Source organism: Piliocolobus tephrosceles, chromosome 16 (genome assembly GCF_002776525.5).
Source record: "Piliocolobus tephrosceles isolate RC106 chromosome 16, ASM277652v3, whole genome shotgun sequence".
In the NCBI taxonomy this organism is placed as follows: Eukaryota; Metazoa; Chordata; class Mammalia; order Primates; family Cercopithecidae; genus Piliocolobus; species Piliocolobus tephrosceles.
The window spans coordinates 19,376,205-19,398,536 of NC_045449.1; the positions used below are offsets into that span (position 1 = coordinate 19,376,205).

Below are 22,332 nucleotides of genomic sequence, written 5' to 3' on the forward strand. Positions count from 1 at the left end.
CGCTGGTTCTTTTGTGCCCGCTCCGCTGGTCTTAGAAAAACAAGACACACGTCTCTAAAAAAAATACAAAATTAGCCAAGCGTGGTGGAGCATGCCTGTAGTCCCAGCTGCTTAGGAAGCTGAGGTGGGAGGATGGCCTGAACCTAGGAGGTTGAGGCTGTAGTGAGCTGAGACTGCACCACTACACCCAGCCTGGGTGACAGAGCAAGCCCCTGTCTCAAAAAAAAAGAACACGGGAAAAGACATGAACAGATTTTTCACTGAAAAAGATACAGATGGCAAACAAGCACATGAAAAGATGTTCAACATCATTTGCTATTAAATGATTCAAATTAAAATCACAAAATATCATTACACACCTATAAGACTAGCTAAAGTAAAAAATAACGACAATACTAAATTCTGGCAAGGATATGGAACAGCAATCATTCATTGCTGGTAGGAATACAAAAAGGTACAGACACTTTGGAAGATAGTTTAGCCGTTTTTTTACAAAACTAAACAAAGTCTTAACCATATGACCCAGCAATCATGCTCCTTGTTATTTACCCGAGTTGAAAATGTATGTCCACACAAAACCTGCACACAGATGTTCATAGCAGCTTTATTCATAATCACCCAAACTTGGAAGCAACCAAGATGTCCTTTATTAAGTGAATAGATAAATAAACTGGGGTACATCCAGACAACTGCATAGTATTCAGTGTTGAAAACAAGTGAGCTATCACACCATGAGAAGACACGGAAGAACCTTAAATGCATACCATTAAGTGAAAGAAGCCAATCTGAAAAGGCTGCAAATTATTATATGATTCCAGCTATATGACATCCTGGAAAAGATAAAATTATGGAGACAATAAAAAGTTCAGTAGTTGCCAGGGGTTTAGGGGGAGGAAGAGATGGTTGGCAGAGCACAGAGGATTTTTCGGGCAATATATAACATAGGATCAATTTAAGAGATCCAATATCCAACTAATAAAATTATCACAAAGAGAACAGAGAAAATGGAGGAAAGAAATAGCCAAAGAAGTAATAGAAAATAATTTTCTCAGAACTGAGGGACACAAACCTCCACTTGCTGGCGAGCACAATGAAAGAGAAAAGACTCAACCCCAGGACTCATCAAACACAGGGCTAGGGACTGCTGTTTCTCCATATACGGCCTCCAAGTACCCCTTTTATCCCAATTATACACATGCATTTGTTTATTTAACAACAAAAAGACCTCTAATCTGTATGCTTTCTCCCCAGTTATATAGCATCTACACATCAAAGTAAAATCAGGAACCTAAGTTACATATCTCAATATACCCTAATCCCAAAGGCCCTTGGGATCAAGTTCAAATGTTTTAGCCTACATTCAACACCCTCTCCATCTCTAATCTGCCTCTTCTTTCTGCCACACCCTGAACTCCATCAACTGATCTTGTCCCAAACTATAAAAAGGTAGGGAGAGACACCAAATCCCTCCTAAAACCTTCCCCCATGTTAGAGAAATAAGATACAGTGTTCCCCACCACAACATGTCTGTGTCTGCCCTTGGACCCAGAGTTTGCCATTACCATCTCCACACTACGGCCTTCTGGACATGCCCTGTCCCAAACTTTGGCCCCACTCCTGCCGCTTTCCTGCTTCATTTTTCATAGTACTTATCATCATTTCACTTACTTTTCTTTCTCTTCCGTAGCTCCAGGAGAGCTGGAGATTCTGTCTTGTGCACGGATGCCTACAAAGGGTTAAAGAGTGCCTGGTGCTTCGAAGATGCTTGTTATGGGATGAATTGTGTCCCCCAACATTCATACTGAAGCTGTACCATGCAGTACCTTGGAATGCGACTATATTTGGAGATACAGCCTTTAAAGAGGTAGTTAAGGTAAAATGAGGTTTACGAGGATGGGCTTGATTCCAATCTGACCTCATATTCCACAGCACCCACTCAGAATACCACATCCGTGTCCTGCCAAACGATGACTGTGTGAGCCCCTGCCCTCTCTCTTCTCTTCACTTCAGGCAGCCCCAGGCTTCACCCCCCCGTCTTCCAAACAGTTGTTCTCACTTTGCTGCAGCAGCGACCTCTGGGAAAGAGCCCTTGGGTTTGGGCAGCTCAGCCAAAGTCTGTCCTTCTGGCAGACAGCCCCTCTCTCGGAGCCCCTTTGCTTGGCCTGGGTTGGGGGGACCCACCATCTCTTCTCCCTAGGTGTTCTCTGCTTTGATGAGTTTCCTTCAAACCTCTCCTCAGGCTTCTCTAGCTCTGGATACAGAAGGGTAGATAAAGGAGCAGTCTAGCTGCCTGCCAGCAAGACACACAGGGAGATGTCTGCACCTGCAGAGAGAATAGAGGTCTTGTCCTTAGCTGTTGTCCAAAACAACAGAAAAAGCTCCACTCCACAGGCGGCTGTGCTTTTAGAGGAAACCAAAGTAAGACCTTGAGTCAGTCAGGGTCCTCTCAGGAAACAAAGGGTGAACTCAGCTATTTGGGTTTTATTTTGTTTTGTTTTTTTCTTCAGAGAATTTAATGAAGGGACTATTTACTTGGGTGTGAACATTAAGAAAACCAACATGGGGCATTGAGGCACCCTGGGACTAGCAAGGATGACAGCCCTCATCATCCCAGCCTGAGGGGCAAGGGGAGGAAACTGGGTTACTGGAGACAGTGAGGGAGGTTGTGGCAGGAGATGTCATCAGGAGGTGGGGGGGTGGAGGACAGCAGGCACAGCTACGGCCAAAACTCCAGTGCCTATCAGGACAGGAGCTGGGGAGGAATACTTCAACGTCTCTCTTCTCCCATCTCCTGTTGGTGTCTCCCATTAGTCAAACCCAGCTGGAAGCCAGGGGCCATGGAAACCCAGTGATGCCCTCCCTACAGGGCAGCCTCCCGGGCACAGAGGAGGATGTGGGTGGATCAGGCAACGCAGAGAACAACCAGCACAGGCCTAACCCAGGGGTGGGAGCCACACCAACTTGAGCAAATGTCCTATCAAAATGACATCGAGGAAGCACAGGGGGTCATCTGTTTTTACTGAGCCATCTGGGTTTGACAATATTACAGCGTACATTACAATGACTATGACAGAGGGAGACTTTTTTGTACACCTGCGGCCACTTCCCCTCCTAATCTCACACTCGTTTTCTGTATTATCATCAGGGATGCCTCTCTGTCCGAATCAGTCCAGTTTCCATCAAGTAACACTCAGATTAGGACAATTTGAGTAGCAATTAATAAAAGGACTGTTTGCTGAGGTGTGAGCAGGAGATGGCCTCCTATCTCTGGCCTGGTAACACCAGGGCTATCAACACCCCTAGACCTGAAGGGGGCAGAGGAGGAAGGAGTCGCCCACAGTGAGTCAGGGGGCTGCTATGGAGATGGCTGCCTGGCAGGACTGGAGACTGTTGGCTGAGAAACAAAGCCAGCCTGTGGGGACGCTACAAGGAGGGGAATGAATATTCCTACTTCATTCTCCTTTTCACTGAAGCCTGCTAGGCTCCTCATTGGCTGGACCCAATCAGAAACCAGAGGATGAGGCTGGCCTCCGGGGGCCCAGGGCAGTATGGAGAAAGGTGGGGAGGCAAATGTAAGGCGTCCAACTGCAACCCCCTTTCCAAGGGATGCGTAAAACAACCCAAGCAAGGCCGGTGGGATGAGTCCTCCCCACTCCTGGAATCTGGCAGACAGACAAAGCCATAGCCCTGTGCATTGAGCAGCATCAACCCGACATTGTCCCACCACAGGACCCCCACTGAGGGCCTGCTTTCCAGAGTCCAGGGCAGCCTCAGCTCCCATCCACCCCTAGTCTAGACTCTCAGCAAAGCCTCCCAACAAAGTCAGAGTTAGTGTCTGTTGTTGGCAATGACAGAATCCAGACACAAACATCTTCACGCATGCGAGTTGGGGTCTCTTTCAAAAACATTAGCAGGCAGAGCAAACTGATCACTGGGAGAACTGAGAACCAAGCTCAGGGCTTTGCAGCCTGAGACTAAGCCAGTGACACTCAGCATTGCGCTTGCCAAGCCACCACCAACCACCCAGAGAAACTAGGACCCAGACAGCACTGGGGTCACCATCACCCCAGGAACGGATTCTTCCTGCTCCTGCTTCTCAAATCACTTTCTCCCAAAATGAAGCCCAGGACTGTGCATTTTATCAGCTAAACCAAGGCCATGTGCCTTCAATGAAACTGCAAGGAACCCTGGGAATGTGAACACCCTGCATTCTAATTAGGAGAGGAACACTCCAAACGTGGGAAGGGGTTTCCCATGCTGGGCAACCGACAAGTAATGTCCCCTAACTGTATCTGTAGCCTCTTCAACATGTCAGAGTAGTTCCTCCAGACATCTTAGAAGGATTACCGACTCTGGGTATGTTATTACCAAATTTCTTTCCCACAAAAGTTAAACTAATTTCCAGCCACATCCAGTGAACACAGTGCCTGCTTTGCTGCACCCACACACATTATTACATTTTTTAAGTAAAAACTAATTGGCAAAATGCAATTGATACCTCATATCTTAATTCTCTCTTTTTTAGGAGGAGGGGGAGTTTCTAGGTTTGCTCATTAGTGATATTCTCCAAAAGTCTTCAATACTTGACTTTGGACCATTTTATTATTTGTTTTGATGACTGATTTTTTTTTTTTTTCATTATTTTCCCTTTTATAGACTTGTGTTAAAATTAGCTGGCATTTGCTGAAAGAAGAAATCAGGATTAGATTCAGCTGTGTGTAACAGAAAAAAAAACCCCACAAAGACTTAAAGTACACAGAAGTTTCTTTCTTTCCCGCATAAAAAAGGCCTAGAGGACGGCAGTCCAGGGCTGTTTTTGGACCCACTCCACAAAGTCGTTAGAGGCTTTGCCAGTTCCTCCTCTGCCATCCCCTGATGAGGCCTCATCCTCCTCATCCCCACTGTCCAAGGTGGCAGCTAGAGCTCCAGCCATCACATTCAGTAGGACAGAGTGCAGGATGAAGAGGGACAAGCCACCTACCTTTACAACAATAAGTTGGCATCTTGTTGGCCAAAATTCAGATGTGTGACGTCATCTAGCTACAAGGGAGGCTGGACAATGAGCCCAGATAAAAATCAGATCTTACTACTGAGGACTTAGGGAAGAACGAGTATTGAGAGCCAGCTAACTGTCTCTTCCACAGGCAAGAATACAAGCTGTGTTGAAGACAACCCATTCATATGAGAATCATGATGTTTATTATGACTATGACGATAGCTAATATTTACTAAACAGTTGCCAATTGTAGCAGTGTTCTAGGAACTTGATATGTATTAGTTAATCCTTACCACACCCCTATGAAGTAGATACTATGACTATCCTCATTTTACAGAGGAGGAAACCAAGGCACAGAGAGACTAGGTAATTTGTGCAAGGTCACCCAGCTAACAGGCAACAGAACCTAGATTTGAACTGAGGCAGCCTGACACAAGACACAACTATGAACAGAGGCAATCACAGAACCAAGTCAGGGAGGCCAGCTGGGGCTTTTCCAAGGGGCTTATCTATTGATTCAGGAGTGGAGAGATGGGACCTAAGCCAGAGCTGCCTCATCACTTTGCCTTTGAATCTTTCATCTGTTTATCCATTCAATACAAATGTCCTTTTGTAACGCACCTTACATTTGCAATTCACTGTCCAAAACCTGTGCTTGCCACTCCGCAGGGCAGATACTGTATCCTCAGCAGCCAGCATAGCCTATAGCACACAGCGCTCAAAACATACCTGTGGTGGCCCTATAGTCCTAGCTTCTTGGGAGACTAAGGTGGGAGGAACACTGGAGGCCAGTTCAAGACCAGCCTGGGCAACATAGGGAGACCCCCCCCATCTCTACAAAAAAATTTAAAAATTAGCTGGGTGTGGTGGCACACTTGTAGTCCTAGCTCCTTAGGAGGCTGAGGTGGGAGGATCACTTGAGCCCAGGAGCTTGAGGCTGCAGTGAGCTATGATTGCAACTGGACAACAGAGCAAAGCCCCGACTCTAGTATCTTATCTATATATAAAAATATGTGAGTGACTGTGCATGTACATATCAAGCCTACTCTGTGCCAAGCTCTGTGATGGGCACTGAGCATGCAGAAATGAGACCCAGACCCTGCTCACTGGCCCTTATGGCCAAGAAAAGGAGGCAGATGAGTGGGCACCACAGGGGGCAGCACAAAGGAGTGGGGACCTCCATGGTGAGAAGTCTGGGGTGGCTGCACTGTAGTATGAGTCACAGCAATAAGGGACAAGGTCCTCAAGGTAGGCCAGAGACAGACTTGAAATTCCTTTCATGTCCAAGGTGAAAACCTAGCCTCAGCCCTGAGGCAATAGGGAGCCATGAGGCTTAAGCAGGGTGACATAATCTGAGAGGCCATCTAGAACAACTCTCCTGGTAGTGTGCCAGGGATGGGAGGAGAGAGCCCAGAAGCAGGGAGATTCAGATGAAGTAGAGTCTGGGAGGTGTGGGAGCCAAAGTGAAGGGTTTGGAAGAAGGAAGGAGGGTGGAGTGAGGAGAAACAAAAGAGGTCCCATACCCTGTGCATGTGAGCCAGAGAGATGGGCCAGGGAACTGTGGGAGGGGAAAAGAGCGGGCCTGAGGTGGCCAGAGTGAGGGGGTGCTGGCGAGGGGGGCTGGAGAGGGGCCCTGCCTGGCCTGAGCTGGGGCAGACAGAGCAGTTGGACGCCAGCAGCCTTGTGCTCATGGCTCAGAAATGTCCCAGGCGTGCCAGGAGACTGCTGCCTCTGTCCCCCCCACCAGCCCCAGCCAGGCTCCCACATCAGGAGCTCTGAAGCTGTCCCCTCAGCCTTCTGCTCCCCCAGAGCAGGCCTCCCCTCCCCAGAAGCCAGGCATATGACGCCCCCTCAGCCCTCCCCCTCAATGGCTGATGAAACACAGGCCAGGGAAGGAGGGGGAAAGAATAAACAGACATCTGCAGGGGGGCCCATCAGGAAGCAGGGGACAGGCTGCAGTGGGCTGGGGCTGCCTGGGGGTGCCAGGGGGCCCACAGGTCTAGCGGGGCGGGTGGCGAATGGCGGATGGCGAATGGCGGATGGAGTGGGATCCAGGGAACAGCTGGAGCCAGCAGGGAGTTAACGTCTGCAGTACTTTGCCCGACAGGCCTAATGAGACACAGGTGGTCCCCTGGCTCCGGCCCCACCTCCCAGCCCCCTGATAGTGTAAACTGATGCTGGTTGTCTGGGGTGGGGAGAGGGGGGTTCTGCAGCTACGGGAAGGGGGGCGGGGCTGGGGCGGCTGGCGGGGGCCCAGCACATAACTCTGGGCGGTTGCAGTCTGGGGCCGCAGACACCCAGCCACTTTGAGCAGAACTGACAGCATGAAGGTACGGGGCCCAGGGTGGGGGGACTCATAGCACTGGGGAATTGAGCCCACTCCAGAGGCCCCTGGCCACAGAGGGGACTATGAAGGCACAAGGAGTTCTGTTGAAACTTGTAAGCTATGAGGGTATATAGCCTGTCCCAGAGAGTGGGGTTACTTGGCCGGAGAGGGGGGTAGGGTGGGGAAAGAGGGGCCAAATGGCAGGAGAGGGATTCAGGCAAGGGCAGCATATGCACGCATGGTGGGGGCAAATACAAAGAGAAAAGGGGGTCTCGAGCTGGGAAGGGGCTGCGCTGACCCTCTCTGCCCATCGCCAGGCCCTCCTGGCCCTGCCGCTGCTGCTGCTTCTCTCCACGCCCCCGTGTGCCCCGCAGGTCTCCGGGATCCGAGGAGATGGTAAGCAGCCCCACACTCACAGATGCAGCCTGGCCCACAGGTTGGGCAAGGAGAGGCTGGACTGTCAGAACAGACTGTCGGGGCTGAGCCCCAGCTCTGCAGGACTCAGGTTCCTCCTTTACAAAATGGGGTAGATGAATGACGTAAGCATTGCTCATCTCCCTTGAAGAAATCTTCCATGACTCCTTGTGTCAAATTCCCCCAGCCCCAGGGACTAAGGCAAGTCTTGGGGTGCTGAGGTGTCAGTGATGCCATAGTCCCACTCTCCTCACTGTCCCCATGTCCCCACCCCCAGCTCTGGAGAGGTTTTGCCTTCAGCAACCCCTGGACTGTGACGACATCTATGCCCAGGGCTACCAGTCAGACGGCGTGTACCTCATCTACCCCTTGGGCCCCAGTGTGCCTGTGCCCGTCTTCTGTGACATGACCACCGAGGGCGGGAAGTGGACGGTGAGTGGGAGGAGGGAACAGAGGCCAGGGCTGGTTCCAATCCCAGCCCTGTGACCCTGGGCTTCACATCTGTGAACCTCAGTTTCTTCATCTTTAAAATGGGGATAATGATACCCACAGCACATCTTCTGAGCAGCTGCCAACACTTAATTCTAAGAGCCTGAGGTAGGTGTTTGTCTGTTGACTTTGAGGGGGAGTCTTGCTCTGTCGTCCAGGCTCGAGTGCAGTGGCTCCATCTCAGCTCACTGCTGCAACCTCCACCTCCCAGGTTCAAACAATTCTCCTGCCTCAGCTTCCCAAGTAGCTGGGATTACAGGCATGCGCCACCATGCCCAGCTAATTTTGTTATTTTTAGTAGAGATGGGGTTTCACCATGTTGGCCAAACTGGCCTTGAACTCCTGACCTCAGGTGATCCGCCCACCTCAGCCTCCCAAAGTGCTGGGATAACAGGCGTGAGCCACTGCACCCGGCTGAGGTAGGTTAATGCATATAAGCCTCACAATAATCCTGGGAAGTACTGAGGAACTAAAGCCCAGAGAGGTGAAGGAACTTGCCCAGGTCCCACAGCTAGGCACTAGAACTCTAGAGCGCCCCCCTCTCAGCCTCTTTCCTGCCTCTATACGAAACTGGGTACGAAGAGCCCAGGTGGGTGCTGGCAGTTGCTCCACAAGGGGCCTGGTGCCAATGTGGACCTTGTTTTAGCAACCCCACTCCCACTACCCCCCACAACTCAGTCCTTTAACAAACTGGCCACAGCATCACAGGGTCCATGCTTGAGGTGGGCCCAGAACCCTGCCCACTGGACCCTTGATGGTCCAGTCTCATCTTCTCTGCTCCAGGTTTTCCAGAAGAGATTCAATGGCTCAGTGAGTTTCTTCCGGGGCTGGAATGACTACAAGCTGGGCTTCGGCCGTGCCGATGGAGAGTACTGGCTGGGTAAGGCGGGGACCAGGTGGGCTGAGGGGCTGCCCCAGGGCCAGGTCCTTGTTGACCAACTGCCCCTCCTCCCCAGGGCTGCAGAACATGCACCTCCTGACGCTGAAGCAGAAGTACGAGCTGCGAGTGGACTTGGAGGACTTTGAGAACAACACGGCCTACGCCAAGTACGCTGACTTCTCCATCTCCCCGAACGCGGTCAGTGCAGAGGAGGACGGCTACACCCTCTATGTGGCAGGCTTCGAGGACGGCGGGGCAGGTATACCCCGCCGTTAGCTTTAGGAGGGGCTGTGAGGGGAAAGAAGGCAGGGCTGGCCCTGCCCAGTCAGCCCCAACCTCCTTCAGGCCCCTCCTTCAACCCTCCTGGGTCTGGAAGGGCCACAGCTGGCTCCAAACCAGCTCAAACCAGCTTGGGCCTCAGCCCTGGGAAGCAGCCATCCTGGACCTGCTCCAGGCAATTCTGTGGCGGAGCAGCTGTTTCTCTTCATTGCAGAAGCACATCTACCCAACATCTGGCTCAGGGAGGGTGCCCCCATCCCGCCAGGCTGCCACGTGATATCTCTCACAGTTGTCATTGTCACCCTCTCCCGGCCAGCTCAGAGCTCACTTCCCTACCTCAGCAGCCCCAACTCTTCTCCCCTCTGCTAGGTGACTCCCTGTCCTACCACAGTGGCCAGAAGTTCTCTACCTTTGACCGGGACCAGGACCTCTTTGTGCAGAACTGCGCGGCTCTCTCCTCAGGAGCCTTCTGGTTCCGCAGCTGCCACTTCGCCAACCTCAATGGCTTCTACCTAGGTGGCTCCCACCTCTCCTATGCCAATGGCATCAACTGGGCCCAGTGGAAGGGCTTCTACTACTCCCTCAAGCGCACTGAGATGAAAATCCGTCGGGCCTGAGGGGCTGGCCCCCTCAGGCCCCTTTCCTCCCCTGGACACGCATGGTCTCCATGAGTGCTCCCTCTGCTGCCCCTGATGCATGCTTCTGCTGAGTCCCGAGCACCAACTCCTTACAAGGGGGCCTGCGGCTCTCAGCCATGCCTCATCCCTGTCACACACCCAGGGCATCCATTCCTAAGCCAGACCCAGCTCCCCTACACCTGAAGTTACGCTGCCAGCAGCTCCCCAGGCCTTTTCCAAGAAGCACATGGTTCTAGCCTGGACCTGGCTGGGCTCCATGAGAATGAGTTGCCTCCACCCTGTCCCAACAGCTGACAGCCAGGAGCCATCATCCCAGCTGCAGGCCTTTGTGTGCCATCTTGTCCTGCTTCCTCACTGTGGACCCCTGTCTGGGCCACCCTAGTGTGCTAGGCTGAGCAGTACAGTGTGAACAGGGCCATGGTGTATTCTAGGCCACAGCCCAGCACTCCTCTGGCTGCTCTCAAACCATGTCTCATCCTCAGCCTTCCTCCCACCAACTTACTCCCCTGTGGCGAGTACCGTGGAACCCCAGCCCACCTCACTATCATACTCAGCTTCCCCTGATGACCCATCCCAGCCCCCGAAGCTCTATACCAAGACCACAGCTACTGCACACCACCCTGAAACAGCCACAGCCAAGGTAGGCATGCATATATGAGGTCTTCCCCATACCCTCTGGGGGTTGAGAGGTTTAGCCACATGAGGGAGCAGAGGACAATCTCTGCAGGGCTGAGAGTGGGTAGGGACTGAAGGTCTCAATAAACCTTCAGAACCTGAATGAACGGGCTTCACACGCACAAACATATTTGCTTATTCCCCCAAATGTAGGCACCTGGCTCCTCCTTGCTCCCCTACTGATGGTGTCCTAACCCGAACTCCAAAAATCACACCTGGAGTCAGGTGCAGAAGGGAACCTTGTATTTCACAGGCCTCATTTTGATGGCAAAAAGACAGTGTAATAATAACATAATAATAATAATAAAAATATAATACTGAAAAGAATTGTACAGGGGGAGTCGGGATCTCCCAATCCTGTCATGGCTCGGTGGTGGCTCAGGTGGCTGCTTAAGGCTGAAAGGTGGGTCTGAGATGAACCTGCAGAATAATCCAAGCCGAGCCTCACCTGCTGGGTCCAGGGCTAAAGCCTTTGAGAATGTTCCCATGGGTATCTTGGAACTAGGTCTTCCGTGGCAGCAAGGCACAGGCTGTGGGCCTCAGGGGTCCTGGAGGTCAGGCAGGTCAGCCAGCAGCATTGGGGAGTCCATCTGGATCTCACGCTGCAGGGACTCAATATCGGCAGGGTTCATGCCATGGCCTTCGAGCCAGTCAGCAAGCAGGGAGGCTGAGAGTGAGGCTGAATCTGACTGGCTGCAGGGGAAGGGAAGGGAGGGGTGCTATTAGCCTAGGCTGGACTCTCACCCATCCCACAGGTGCATGCTTCCTGCACCAGGAACCTCTCCCCACAGCCCTAGTCCAGGAGCTCAGTCCAGCCACCTTACCCATCCTGTGGCCCATCAGCCACGCCCATGTCGAAAGACTGGTTTAAGAATTCCTCCAGGTCAAAGCCAACACCGTAGCCAGCCCCACTGCCCTTTGGTGTGCCTGAGAACACAGGGGGCAGGGGGTCCTCCACCTGCAGGGAATGATAGATTACAATGCAGGCAGACTGAGGTCTGCAGGGCACCCCGTCCCAATGCTGCTGACTACTCCGCCTGGATACCTGGGAGTGCTAACACCAGTCTCGGCTGTCAGTGAGTGCTAGCTGGCCCCACCTCTGGGCCAGGCACTTTCCAATATCTAACTTGTCTCCTAACAACCTCTTCATCGCCATTATGCTCCTTCTGTGAGCAAGAGGACATGTTCAGAGATAAAGCCCCATCTGCTGCTCAGTTTTTGTGGAACAGGGACCACTCTTGAACCCATTTTCCTTTGGCCCAGACCCAGGTGTCCCCATGGCCTGGGCCTCCCTCTTACCTGTGACTTAGATAGCTGCTGGGTCACTAGGTTGACATCCGGTGACTCTGACATGGAAGACTGAGGGGCTTCCCTGGCGTCTGGAGGTGGCAGGCCAGGTGGGAAGTAAGGCAAAACTCCTGGGGTGTTGGAGCCAGGCAACCCAGGGGGTGGCACAAGTGACTGGGGAGCTAGGAGGTTGGTAGAGGTGGCAATCTGGGGTGGCGCAGGGACAGGGATGGGCCTAGGAGGGCCAGTGGGGTGGGGTGCAGGGCCAGGGGGTGGGCAGGCAGGCTGGGGTACAGGGCCAGATGTGGAGCCCGCAGGTTGTGGTTGCAGGCCAGTGGGCTGGGCTACAGGGCCAGGGGGAGGACTGGCAGGTTGGGCTGGGGTTGGCGTTGGCACTGGGGCAGGGGCTGGCACAGAGGTCGGGGCTGGGGCTGGGGGTCGGGCCATTCGAGTCCAGCGTTCCAACAGGCTTCTGTCATTGTCGCTGAGCACTAGTCCAGCCAATGGGTCAGTGGAGGGGCCCCCAGAGGCCCCAGCCCCCCGTTCCTTTCGCTCCCGCTCCTGCCGCCGTTTCTCCCGCTCCTTGGCTCGCTCTTGCCGCCGCCGCCGCTTCTCTTCCCGCTCCCGCTGGCGCTCCTGGGCTGTCACCGGCTTCCGAGACTCAGGAGCCTCCAGGGGTGCGCTGGGGCCATCTGTGGGGAAGTTGGGCAGGGGAGAAGGTAAAAGCCTGAAGCCTTGTCCAAGTCTCCCCTCTGCCCACCCGACTTGCCCACAAAGTACCTCTGAGCCGGCTTCTCAAAGACTTGAGCAGGGCAGCTTTAAGGGCAGCCTTAGTGTTGTCTGAGATGGCACCCTCTTTCTTAGGTGGGGCAGGCTCACTGGCTGGTGGGGGTGGCTGCAGGGTCAGATCAATGGTGTCAGGTGCAGGGCCAGGGCACGGTGGTGGGGCTGGTGGGGGAGACTCCATGGCACAGTCCCCACTGGGAGCCCAGGGACTGGGCATTTCAACATCTGGACAGCCAGGTTCACTAGCCACAGGCTGTAGAGAAGGCTGGAAGCGGATCTGTTGGCGGATGCCCTCGCGCCTTGCATGGAAGTCCTCAATCTCGGCCACAATGGCCTCCTTAATGCGCTCCCGAGTGAGGGCTTCACGGTCAAAGGCAAAGTCAAAGGGCGGGGCACAGTCAGGCTCATCATCAGGATCATGGTACTTGGCCAGGAAAGGGTGGCGAAGGGCAGCAGCCGCTGAGATGCGGGCGCTGGGCTCAAAACGCAGCATGCGACCCAGGAGTGATAGGGCCTGGCGGTCGGCACCTGGGTACACTGTCTCCCAGGGCACAGGCTGGCGTGGTGGCAAGCTCTGGATATAGGCCCGCACCCTCTCAGCCCCCACAGCCTGAATCACAGCTGGTGATGGGGTACCCAGCACCATCATGATGAGCTGTAGCTGGTGTACATAGTTTTTGCCTGGGAAGAGCTGGCGCCGGGCCAGCATCTCACCAAAGATGCAGCCCACAGACCAAAGGTCAATGGCCTGTGTATACTCATGCAAAGAGAGCATGAGTTCGGGGGCACGGTACCAGCGCGTGGCCACATACTCGGTCATGAAGTACTGATGTTCAGCGGGCGACGTGCACAGGCCACGAGCCATACCAAAGTCACCAATCTTGAGCTCACAGTTCTCATTCACCAATAGGTTGGAGGGCTTGAGGTCACGGTGGATGACCTGAGCCGAGTGCATGTACTTCAGGCCCCGCAGCAGTTGGTACAGGAAGTAGCGCACGTGTTCCAGTGTGAGGGGCTGTGAGGAGTGGATGATCTGGTGCAGGTCGCTTTCCATCAGGTCCAGGACCACGTAGCTGGAAGGAGAAGGAAGGAGAGAAGCATGGGTTGGCCTGATCACACTCCAGGGACAAGCCCCATCCTCACCACACCCTTCCGATTCCAGACAGGTAACAGCCTTACCCTGGGACCCCATAGGGGCTGACGGCATGGTATGGAAGAAGAGCATCACGTTTTAGATTCTCTACGACTTTTCCATGAACTTGGTTAAATCACTTTTGTCTCCAGACCTAGTTTCCCCATCAGATAAAAGATGGGGTTGGACTACACCAGGGCTGGCCAATAGGTTTCCTTTTGGGGCTATCTCCATTGTTTGGTAGTGGCAGCTTGAAGAACTATGATGAAAATTGATCAGGCTTGTCCACTGTCTGTAGGAAAGTGTTCTGTGATTGATTAGTGAAGTCTGCTATGGGAATAGGAGGCTGTGGTCATAGTAGGAATGTCCTACATTTGACATCCTACATACTAAGATTCTATAAAACTGTAAAATCATCTGTACACTTCTTGAGGAATAACAGTTGTCCCTGGCAAAAGTCTAAAGGAGAACTGGTCCTAGGACTGTGGGAATTTTCCCAGCCTGCTTCAGATTAGATTCAGCTGCCCTTCCAGAACTTCAGCAATATGGGTGCAGCCTTCAGAAAAGTCCCAAGTCTGGCTCCCTCTCCCATCCCGCTTCTTACACAGATTTGAATTCGCCATAGGGCACAGTGGGCCTCAGGATGTCCTTGATGGCGATGATGTTGTCGTGCTTAAAGTGCTTGAGGATCTTCAGCTCCCTGAGGGTTCGCTTGGCATTGGTCACCACATCGAAAGCATTAGGGATCTTCTTGATGGCCACCTGCTGGCCTGAAGAGCAGGGAACAGGGACATACCAGAGGATACCTTGGAGAAACTGCAGAGTCGACCCAGCCCCTATCAACACCTCCCTTCTAGGATGCAAATGACAACAGCTACCAAGTACTGGGTACCTACTATGTGCCAAGCATGCTACCTACATTATTAAATGTTACCTTCACAACTCCCCTACGGAGCAGGTCCCAATAGGTCAACGTTAAAGAGAAGGAAATATGGCTTAGCAACTTGTTGGAGGTTGCACCACTGCCCAGTGGTGGAGTTCAGTCTCTAATGCCTACACCCTCTGCATCTCAGACCTCACCCATCCCACCACCAGTTCCTTGTGCCAGTGTCTGGCTCCAGAATACATCTGTCTCTTAGACACGAAGGACTGGCTCTCCATTCTGGTCTAACTGGGACTGTCATTTTTCTAAAGAGGAAGTAGGCAGGCAGGATGGCAAAACCCCCAGGCCAGAGTTTCAGAGAACCGAGCCTCCCCGGAGCCTGGCAGGCAGAGGGTCCTGGTCAGCGTGTGTTGACTGGAGCCAGAACTCGCACCCCGCTTTCCTTCCCAGCTGTCTGGGACGGGCCGGTTTCCCACTCCCTGCGACGCTGCCACATCTGGGAGGCGACGGCTCAGGAAGCTCACCGGTGAGGCGGCGGCGGGCGGAGGACACCACTCCGTAGGCCCCGTTGCCTATGGTCTCGATGATCTCGTACTCGTCGCCCACGTCAAAGGTCACATCGAAGGAGCGGGCTTTAAGCAGGGCCAGGTTCTTGGCCGCTACAGAGGCAGCGGTGTGGGCGGGTTCGGCCTTCACGGGCCCGGGGGGCTCCGCAGAGCCGTCCTCGCCGTCTTCCTCCTTCAGGGGCTCGGCCATGGTGTCTGTGTGGAGACTCGGGTGAGGAGGGGACCGCCTCCCGTGGGCCTCAGCGTCCCCTCTGCGGGCTGGGGAGCAGGACCAGGGAACTTCCCAGTTCCCTAAACCGACAAGGGCCACAAGCGCGCGGTTGGTTCAGGGAAAACACGCTACCCCAGGGGTCGGGGCCCAGCCGGGGCCCCGCCAGGGTCGGGGGATGGGGAGGCGAGGCGCGGGCCAGGAAGAAAGGGAGGGGCGGGGCACCTGGGATTCCCCCGGGCCGCACTCACCCCCGCGCCTCCTCAAGGCTTTCAGAGGTCCCGAGGCTCACCGGCCTCCCGTCCCCAGCGCGGGAGTCTCCGAGGGTGGCTCACTTACTTATTCAAGGGCCGCGGCCACCACCTCAGCGTCGTGAGCTGCCCTGTCCGTCCCCCTCCGCCCCGCCTCCCAACACCACGCTCCCTCCAGGTTCTGGCCAATCGCTAAGCTCCTTCTGCGAAGGGTCCTGCCCCTTCTACCTGCTGCGCCCAATCCTAGCCCACCGACTGAGGAAGCCACGCCTGGCGCGCGCCGCTGTCCAGCTAGCCGGCGGGAGCCGCCCAAAGGGTGCCCTGCACTTCACAGGGGTGTGCTCCCCGCCCGGCACCGCCTTCAAACGCATGCGCACTGGCAGTCGGGCGCCAAGTGAATGGAAGGCAACGCCCCTGCACGTAGCGCGCGCGTCCCCATCTAGCGCTCGACCTCTTCCTGCCAAATCATAGCTAGTCCCGTGAGCTCGGGTAACTGTCCAGCCTGAGATGCCTGGGGCTGGGACTGTTATCTTGGCTACTGGGTCCCGAAGTCCCCCTCCGCCCCGGGAATTGTGCCCACCATTTTCTCGGTCCCAGGAGCTCTGGGAATCTGTCATCCCCGGTAGAAGGTGCCCGTCATGGCCAACCACAGAGATCTCGGTCCTCCAGGATTCTAGAGCGTCCGGCCGAAACCTCCACTGACTTCCGGTGGCTGAGCCTCTCCGCAGCTTCCGGCCAAGTTGGATCGCACCTGGGGGTTTCCTGGCCTGCAGATGTGTTCCCTCCGCTCGTTTGTTTGTCCCGCTATTCCCGTGCTTTGGGCTACAGCGGAGTTAACCGAGGCAGCCGCCCGGCCTCTGTCCCTCTGCGGAGCCCGCTGGTAGGCGGAGCCCTCGCTGGAACCGAGCTGCCCCGACCCACCCCAAAATCCGATGGTTGATTCCTTCATTCATGTAGCAAATGTTTATGGAGCACCGCCCCTCTAAGGCTCAGTGCCAGAAGGCGAAGATGGATATGGTGGATAGTGTGAGCTGGAAGGAAAGATTTTTCTAAAGGGAACGGGGTAGGGCTGAAAGAAGAAGAATTTTGGTTTCACTCCTAGGCGGCTTCTAGAAAAAAGCAATACAAATACATATTCGTACCCACCTTCCCTTTCATGTACAAAATGTAACATATTCTCTTTTCCTGAAGATCATTCCATATCAATAACTGGAGGGGTCCCTCACTTTTAAACAACTTTTAATAACATACCATAAAACTCACCCTTTTATAGTGTACAATTCAGTGTTTTTTGGTGTATTCACAGTTGAGCAGCCATCATCACTACCTAATTTTAGGTAGAGTGGTTTATGGAACATTTTCATCGCCCCTAAAAGAAACTTACGTGAACCAAGTATCTGAGACAAGTCTCAAGTCAATTTAGAAAGTTTATTTTGGCAAGGTTAAGGACATGCTGGTGACATAGCCTCAAGAGGTCCTACAACATGTGCCCAAGATGGGGCACAGCCAGCCTTTATACATTTTAGGAAGACATAATACATAAATCAATACGTGCAAGATTGACATTGATTTTATGTGCTTATTGGCCATTTGTCTCCTTTGGGGAAATGTCTGTTCAATGTCTATTCTGGAAGGGCAGGACAACTCGAAGAGGAGGGGCTTCCAAGTCACAGGTAGATTTAAACATATCCTCATTGGCAGTTGGTTACAAGAGTTATCTATAGAAAAGAATATCTGGATTATGATAAGGGGTTGTGGAGACCTAGGGTTTTTTGGGTTTTTAAAATATATTATTATTATTTTGAGAATGAGTCTTGCTCTGTTGCCCAGGCTGGAGTGCAGTGGCACCATCTTGGCTTGCTGCAACCTCCCCCTCCTGGATTCAAGTGATTCTCCTGCCTCAGCCTCCAGAGTAGCTGGGATTACAGGCGTGAGCCACCAAGCCCGACTTTTTTTTTTTTTTTTTTTTTTTTTGGTATTTTAGTAGAAACGGGGTTTTACCATGTTGGCCAGGCTGGTCTCGAACTCCTCACCTCAAGTGATCCACTGCCCTCCCCCGGCCTCCCAAAGTGCTAGGATTACAGGCGTGATCCTCCACTGCGCCCGGCCGGGAGACCTAGGTTTTATTATGCAGTTGAAGCCTCCCAGTAGCAGGCTATAGAGAGAATAGACAAATGTTTCTTAAAAGACTTATGGTCTGTGTTGATGTTAATGTTGGAGGGGTATAATGAGGCATGTCCAACTCCCATCTCCCACTGTGGCCTGAACCGGTCTTTCAGGTTAAATTTTAGGGTGTGCTGGCCAAGGAGGGAATCCATTTAGATGGTTGCAAAGGGCCTTCTAATTTTATTTTTGGTTTATACCCATTAACAGTCACTCCTCATTCCTCTTTCACCTGAGCCCTTGCAACCACTGAACTACTTTCTGTCTCTTGCCCATTGTGGACACTCTATACTAATGGAATCACACACTGTGTAGTCTTTTGTGTTTGACTTATTTCACTTAGCATAAAGTTCATGTTGTCATATTAGCACTAATTTTTATGGCCAAATATATTGCATTGTTTAGCTATAACATATTTTGTTTGTCCATCAGTTTATGAACATTTGGGTTGTTTCTACTTTTTGGCTATTATGAATAATGCTTCTGAGAACATTTGTGTACAGATTTTTTTGTGGGCATGTTTTCATTTCTCTTGGGAGTTGGATTGCTGGGTCACATGATAAATTATAAACTTCTTGAGAAAGTGCCAAGCTGTGTTCTCCAGCAGTTGCACTATTTTACAAACTCATCAGCAGTATTTAAGAATTCTGATTTCTCCACATCCTCACCAACACTTCCTTTCTTTTTTTGATACTGAGTCTCACTCTGTCGCCCAGGCTGGAGTGCAGTGGCATGATCTCGGCTCACTACAACGTCTGCCTCCCAGGTTCAACCAATTCTTCTGCCTCAGCTTCCCGAGTAGTTAGGATTACAGGTCCCCACCATCATGCCCGGCTAATTTTTGTATTTTTAATAGAGATGAGATTTCACCATGTTGAACAGGCTGGTCTCAAACTCCTGACCTCAAGTGATCCATCTGCCTCAGCCTCCCGAAGTTCTGGGATTACAGGCATGAGCCATAGTAGCCAGCTTTATTATTACTATTATTTTTAAATTATAGCCATCCTAGTGGGTGTGAAGTGATAGGTCATTGTAGTTTTTATTTGCATTTCTCTAATGACTAAGGATGTTTTCACGGCTTATTGGCCGTTTGTCTCCTTTGGGGAAATGTCTGTTCAATATCTATTCAAATCCTTTGCCTTTTTTTTTTTTTCTTTTTTCTTTTTGGGACAGGGTTTCACTCCAGCCCAGGCTGGAGTGCAGTGGCAGGATCTCGGCTCACTACAACCTCCACCTCCCAAGCTCAAGTGATTCTCCTGCCTCAGCCTCCCAAATAACTAGGACTACAGGTGCACATCATTGCACCCAGCTAATTTTTGTATTTTTAGCAGAGACAGGGTCTCACTACATTGGCCAGGCTAGTCTTGAAGTCCTGAACTCAAGTGATCCGCCCACATCAGCCTCCCAAAGTGCTGGGATTATAGGCATGAGCCACCGCACTCAGCCCTATGTCCATTTTTAATTGGGTTATTTGCCTTTTTACTGTTGAGTTATCAGAGTTCTTTATATATTCTAAATAAAAGTCCCTTATCAGATGATTTACAGATACAGATACTATCTTATTAGATGATTTATAGATATTTACTTACCATGATTTACAGATACTTACTTCCATTTCTCAGGTTGTCTTTTCATTTTCTATGTCTATCACTTGATAACGTCCTCTGTTCCACAAAAGTTTTTAATTTTGATGAAGTCCAGTTATGTTTTGTCTTTTGTCACTTGTGCTATTGTCATATCTAAAAAAACAAAAAGCACTCATTTTTATAGCTGCGTAATATTCCTTTACAAATGTAATCTATTTAACCAGGACCCTCTAGATAGTCATTTAGATTAGTTCAGTTTTTTCACTATTGCAAACAATGCAGCAGTAAACTTTCTTGAACACATCATTTTGCACACAGCAAGTATATGTGCAGGAAGAATACCAGAAGTGGGAGTGTCAAGTTAAAGAGTATTGTTCTTACAATTTTAGTAGCTAATGTCAAATTTCTATCCTTAGAGATTATACTGATTTAGACACCCACCAGTGGTGTGAGAGAATGACTCACACGGTGCTTTTTAAAAGCTTGGAATTATTTGCCTGTCAAAAATGGGGGGATATGCCATAAGAATCCTGATTTTTGCTTTCTTTTGGAAAATCAGGTCAGCATTTCTGCATAGCCATCGAGCTGTGACCCCACCGTTGAAAGATCATGTGCTCTAATTCACCACAGTCCCTGCCACTCCCTAACAGCCTCCCCAGCACAGGCTGAGGGTCAGATGCCACTTAGCATTGTGCTTTCACAACTGTTTTCTGCATCTTATTAAAAGCAGGAAAACAAAAGAGGCTGAGATGACATGTGTTTCAGGAAAAGAAAGACCAAGTATATCTCTTTGTGGGAACAAAGAAAATCTCGTGTTATATACAGATACTCCACTCACTTGGCTCACGTTTCCTGCATGGCCACGGTGGGCATTTGAGTTCAAGATTTCTGGTTTAGGTTACCGAAAGCCTCTGAACTAATCTAAATGTCTACCTAGGATTTTTGAGTAGGCAAATGCCCTTCAGAGCTGCCTTCCTGAAAGGTATTTCTGGCAGACATCATGGAGGGTGTACTTGAAGGCAGAGCATGCCTTGATTAAAAAACAGATGTGGGATTGGGTGCGGTGACTCACGCCTGTAATCCCAGCACCTTGGGAGGCTGAGACTGGTGGATCACCTGAGGTCAAGAGTTCGAGACCAGCCTGGCCAACATGATGAAACCCCCGCCTCTACTAAAAATGCAAAAATTAGGCTGGGCGCGGTGGCTCAATCCCAGCACTTTGGGAGTCTGAGGCAGGTGGATCACCTGAAGTCAGGACTTCAAAACCAGCTTGACCAACACGGTGAAACCCTATCTCTACTAAAAGTACAAAATACAAAAATTAGCCAGGCGTGTTGGCAGGCGCCTGTAATCCCAGCTACTCAAGAGGCTGAAGCAGGAGAATTGCTTGAACCCAGGAGGTGGAGATTGCAGTGAGCCGAGATCATGCCACTGCACTCCAGCCTGGGTGACAGAGAGAGACTCTGTCTGAAAAAAAAGTTTAAAAAGAGGTACATAAAGAGGTAAATGCGGGACATGTGATGGTGTCCATTTCTAGTAGACAGTGGAGATGTCACCAAGATGAGGAAGCAGAACAGGTTGGGGGGTGCTGATGTGCTTTGAGGCTGTTTTAGTCATCTGTGATGTGGTAATTATCTCTAATCCAGGCCCTGGAGACCTTCCTGAGCCCCAAAACCTTACCCTCGTTCAGGGAGGTCCATCACAGCAGTGGGCCTCCCTTTTTGTCAGTTCCAGCACGGATTCCAGGGTAGCCTCCCATTCGACAGGTTCAGCGTTGGGGAGAGGGGTATGCTGATTGGCCAGACCCAAATCACCTGTCCACCTCTGGAAGTGTAGCAGGGAATCCGGCTCAGCCAAACTCCTCAGACCAAGTGTGGATGAGGGCCATTTCCCCACAGGAAACCTGAGCTTTCGGGAAGGTGGATGGATGTGGGTCAGCAGAAATAACAGATGTGCCCGACTGTTTGTGCCCCTCTGCCACAAGAGCAGGTGTGGTTAAAAACTTTGAGGAGCGTGCCCAGGCGCAGTGGCTCACGCCTGTAATCCCAACACTTTGGGAGGCCGAGGCGAGCAAATCACGAGGTCAGGAGATCGAGACCATCCTGGCTAACACGGTGAAACCCTGTCTCTACTAAAAATACAAAAAAAAAAAAAAAAAAAAATTAGCCAGGCGTGGTGGCGAGCGCCTGTAGTCCCAGCTACTCGGGAGGCTGAGGCATGAGAATAGTGTGAATCCGGGAGGCGGAGCTTGCAATAAGCCGAGATTGCGCCACTGCACGCCAGCCTGGGCCACAGAGGGAGACTCCATCTCAAAACAAACAAAAACAAAACTTTGAGGAGTGCAGTTGGATTGTCCAAGTGGAGTGCCGCTCTGCTGATGTTACTGCCTCCCTTCCAGTCCCTTGCTCCTAAGTTTTACAGAGCTGCACTTTGGTTTCAGAAACACCTGGGTTTGAATCCAGCTCTGTCACATGGAGGCCAGGGCATCCTTTCTTGTCTGTGCTGCATGCTGGGGTCAGAGTCATGAGCACAAGTCCCAGCCTTCTCTGATGAGGGAAATCTGTGACAGGCACTGAGATGGGGGACCAGCCCTGGGGAGCTAAGAATGGGCCCTTTGCCCAGCACAGGAAGTCGGGAAGGGGCCCTGGAAGTGACATTTAAGTCGGGACCTAATGGACGAGCTTGTGGCAGCAGAGGGACCGTGGGGGCAAAGGACACAAAGCTGATGCAGGTGAGAGTGTGGCACATCTGAGGGCCACGAGAAGGCCAGAGG

The 22,332-nt window shown here is 51.8% G+C and overlaps 3 protein-coding genes across 9 annotated transcripts in view; 1 reads left to right on the forward strand and 2 right to left on the reverse strand.

Moving 5' to 3' along the window:
• Positions 1-11,022, forward strand: part of MFAP4 (microfibril associated protein 4) — a 21,459-nt gene extending 10,437 nt beyond the window's left edge. Inside the window, exons 5-10 of the mRNA XM_031934344.1 lie at positions 7,340-7,435; positions 7,640-7,718; positions 8,014-8,168; positions 9,009-9,105; positions 9,182-9,364; positions 9,754-11,022. Coding sequence (XP_031790204.1) covers positions 7,340-7,435; positions 7,640-7,718; positions 8,014-8,168; positions 9,009-9,105; positions 9,182-9,364; positions 9,754-10,001 — 858 coding nt within the window. The 3' untranslated portion in view covers positions 10,002-11,022. The remainder of the gene's footprint in view (positions 1-7,339; positions 7,436-7,639; positions 7,719-8,013; positions 8,169-9,008; positions 9,106-9,181; positions 9,365-9,753) is intronic.
• Positions 1-11,267, reverse strand: part of RNF112 (ring finger protein 112) — a 34,229-nt gene extending 22,962 nt beyond the window's left edge. The window contains exon 1 of the mRNA XM_023194798.1: positions 11,146-11,267. The gene's annotated coding sequence lies outside the window, so the exon portion shown is untranslated. The remainder of the gene's footprint in view (positions 1-11,145) is intronic.
• On the reverse strand, positions 10,919-16,188 carry MAPK7 (mitogen-activated protein kinase 7). 7 transcript variants are annotated; one of them, XM_023194791.1, is made up of 8 exons: positions 15,899-16,188; positions 15,310-15,546; positions 14,507-14,672; positions 13,950-13,967; positions 12,765-13,843; positions 11,997-12,676; positions 11,522-11,655; positions 10,919-11,390 (listed from the first exon to the last, which is right to left on the reverse strand). In XM_023194791.1, the coding sequence occupies exons 2-8, from the start codon at positions 15,539-15,541 to the stop codon at positions 11,237-11,239; spliced, it is 2,463 nt and encodes an 820-aa protein (XP_023050559.1). In that variant the 5' UTR covers positions 15,542-15,546; positions 15,899-16,188; the 3' UTR covers positions 10,919-11,236. The 7 variants fall into 7 exon arrangements, with proteins under 7 accessions (XP_023050559.1, XP_023050560.1, XP_023050558.1 ...); XM_023194792.2 differs by having other exon boundaries at positions 16,039-16,157; XM_023194790.3 differs by having other exon boundaries at positions 15,811-15,978.
• Positions 16,189-22,332: the final 6,144 nt, after the last annotated feature.

What these genes read in the sequence shown, in the direction of transcription:
- MAPK7 (XM_023194791.1), bottom strand. Translation starts at nt 15,541, where the DNA reads ATGGCCGAGCCCCTGAAGGAGGAAGACGGCGAGGACGGCTCTGCGGAG. An exon ending in TTTGAGAAGCCGGCTCAGAG is followed by an intron (nt 12,677 to 12,764) that starts GTACTTTGTGGG and finishes ACTTCCCCACAG; the next exon opens with ATGGCCCCAGCGCACCCCTG. An exon ending in AGCAGCTATCTAAGTCACAG is followed by an intron (nt 11,656 to 11,996) that starts GTAAGAGGGAGG and finishes CATTCCCTGCAG; the next exon opens with GTGGAGGACCCCCTGCCCCC.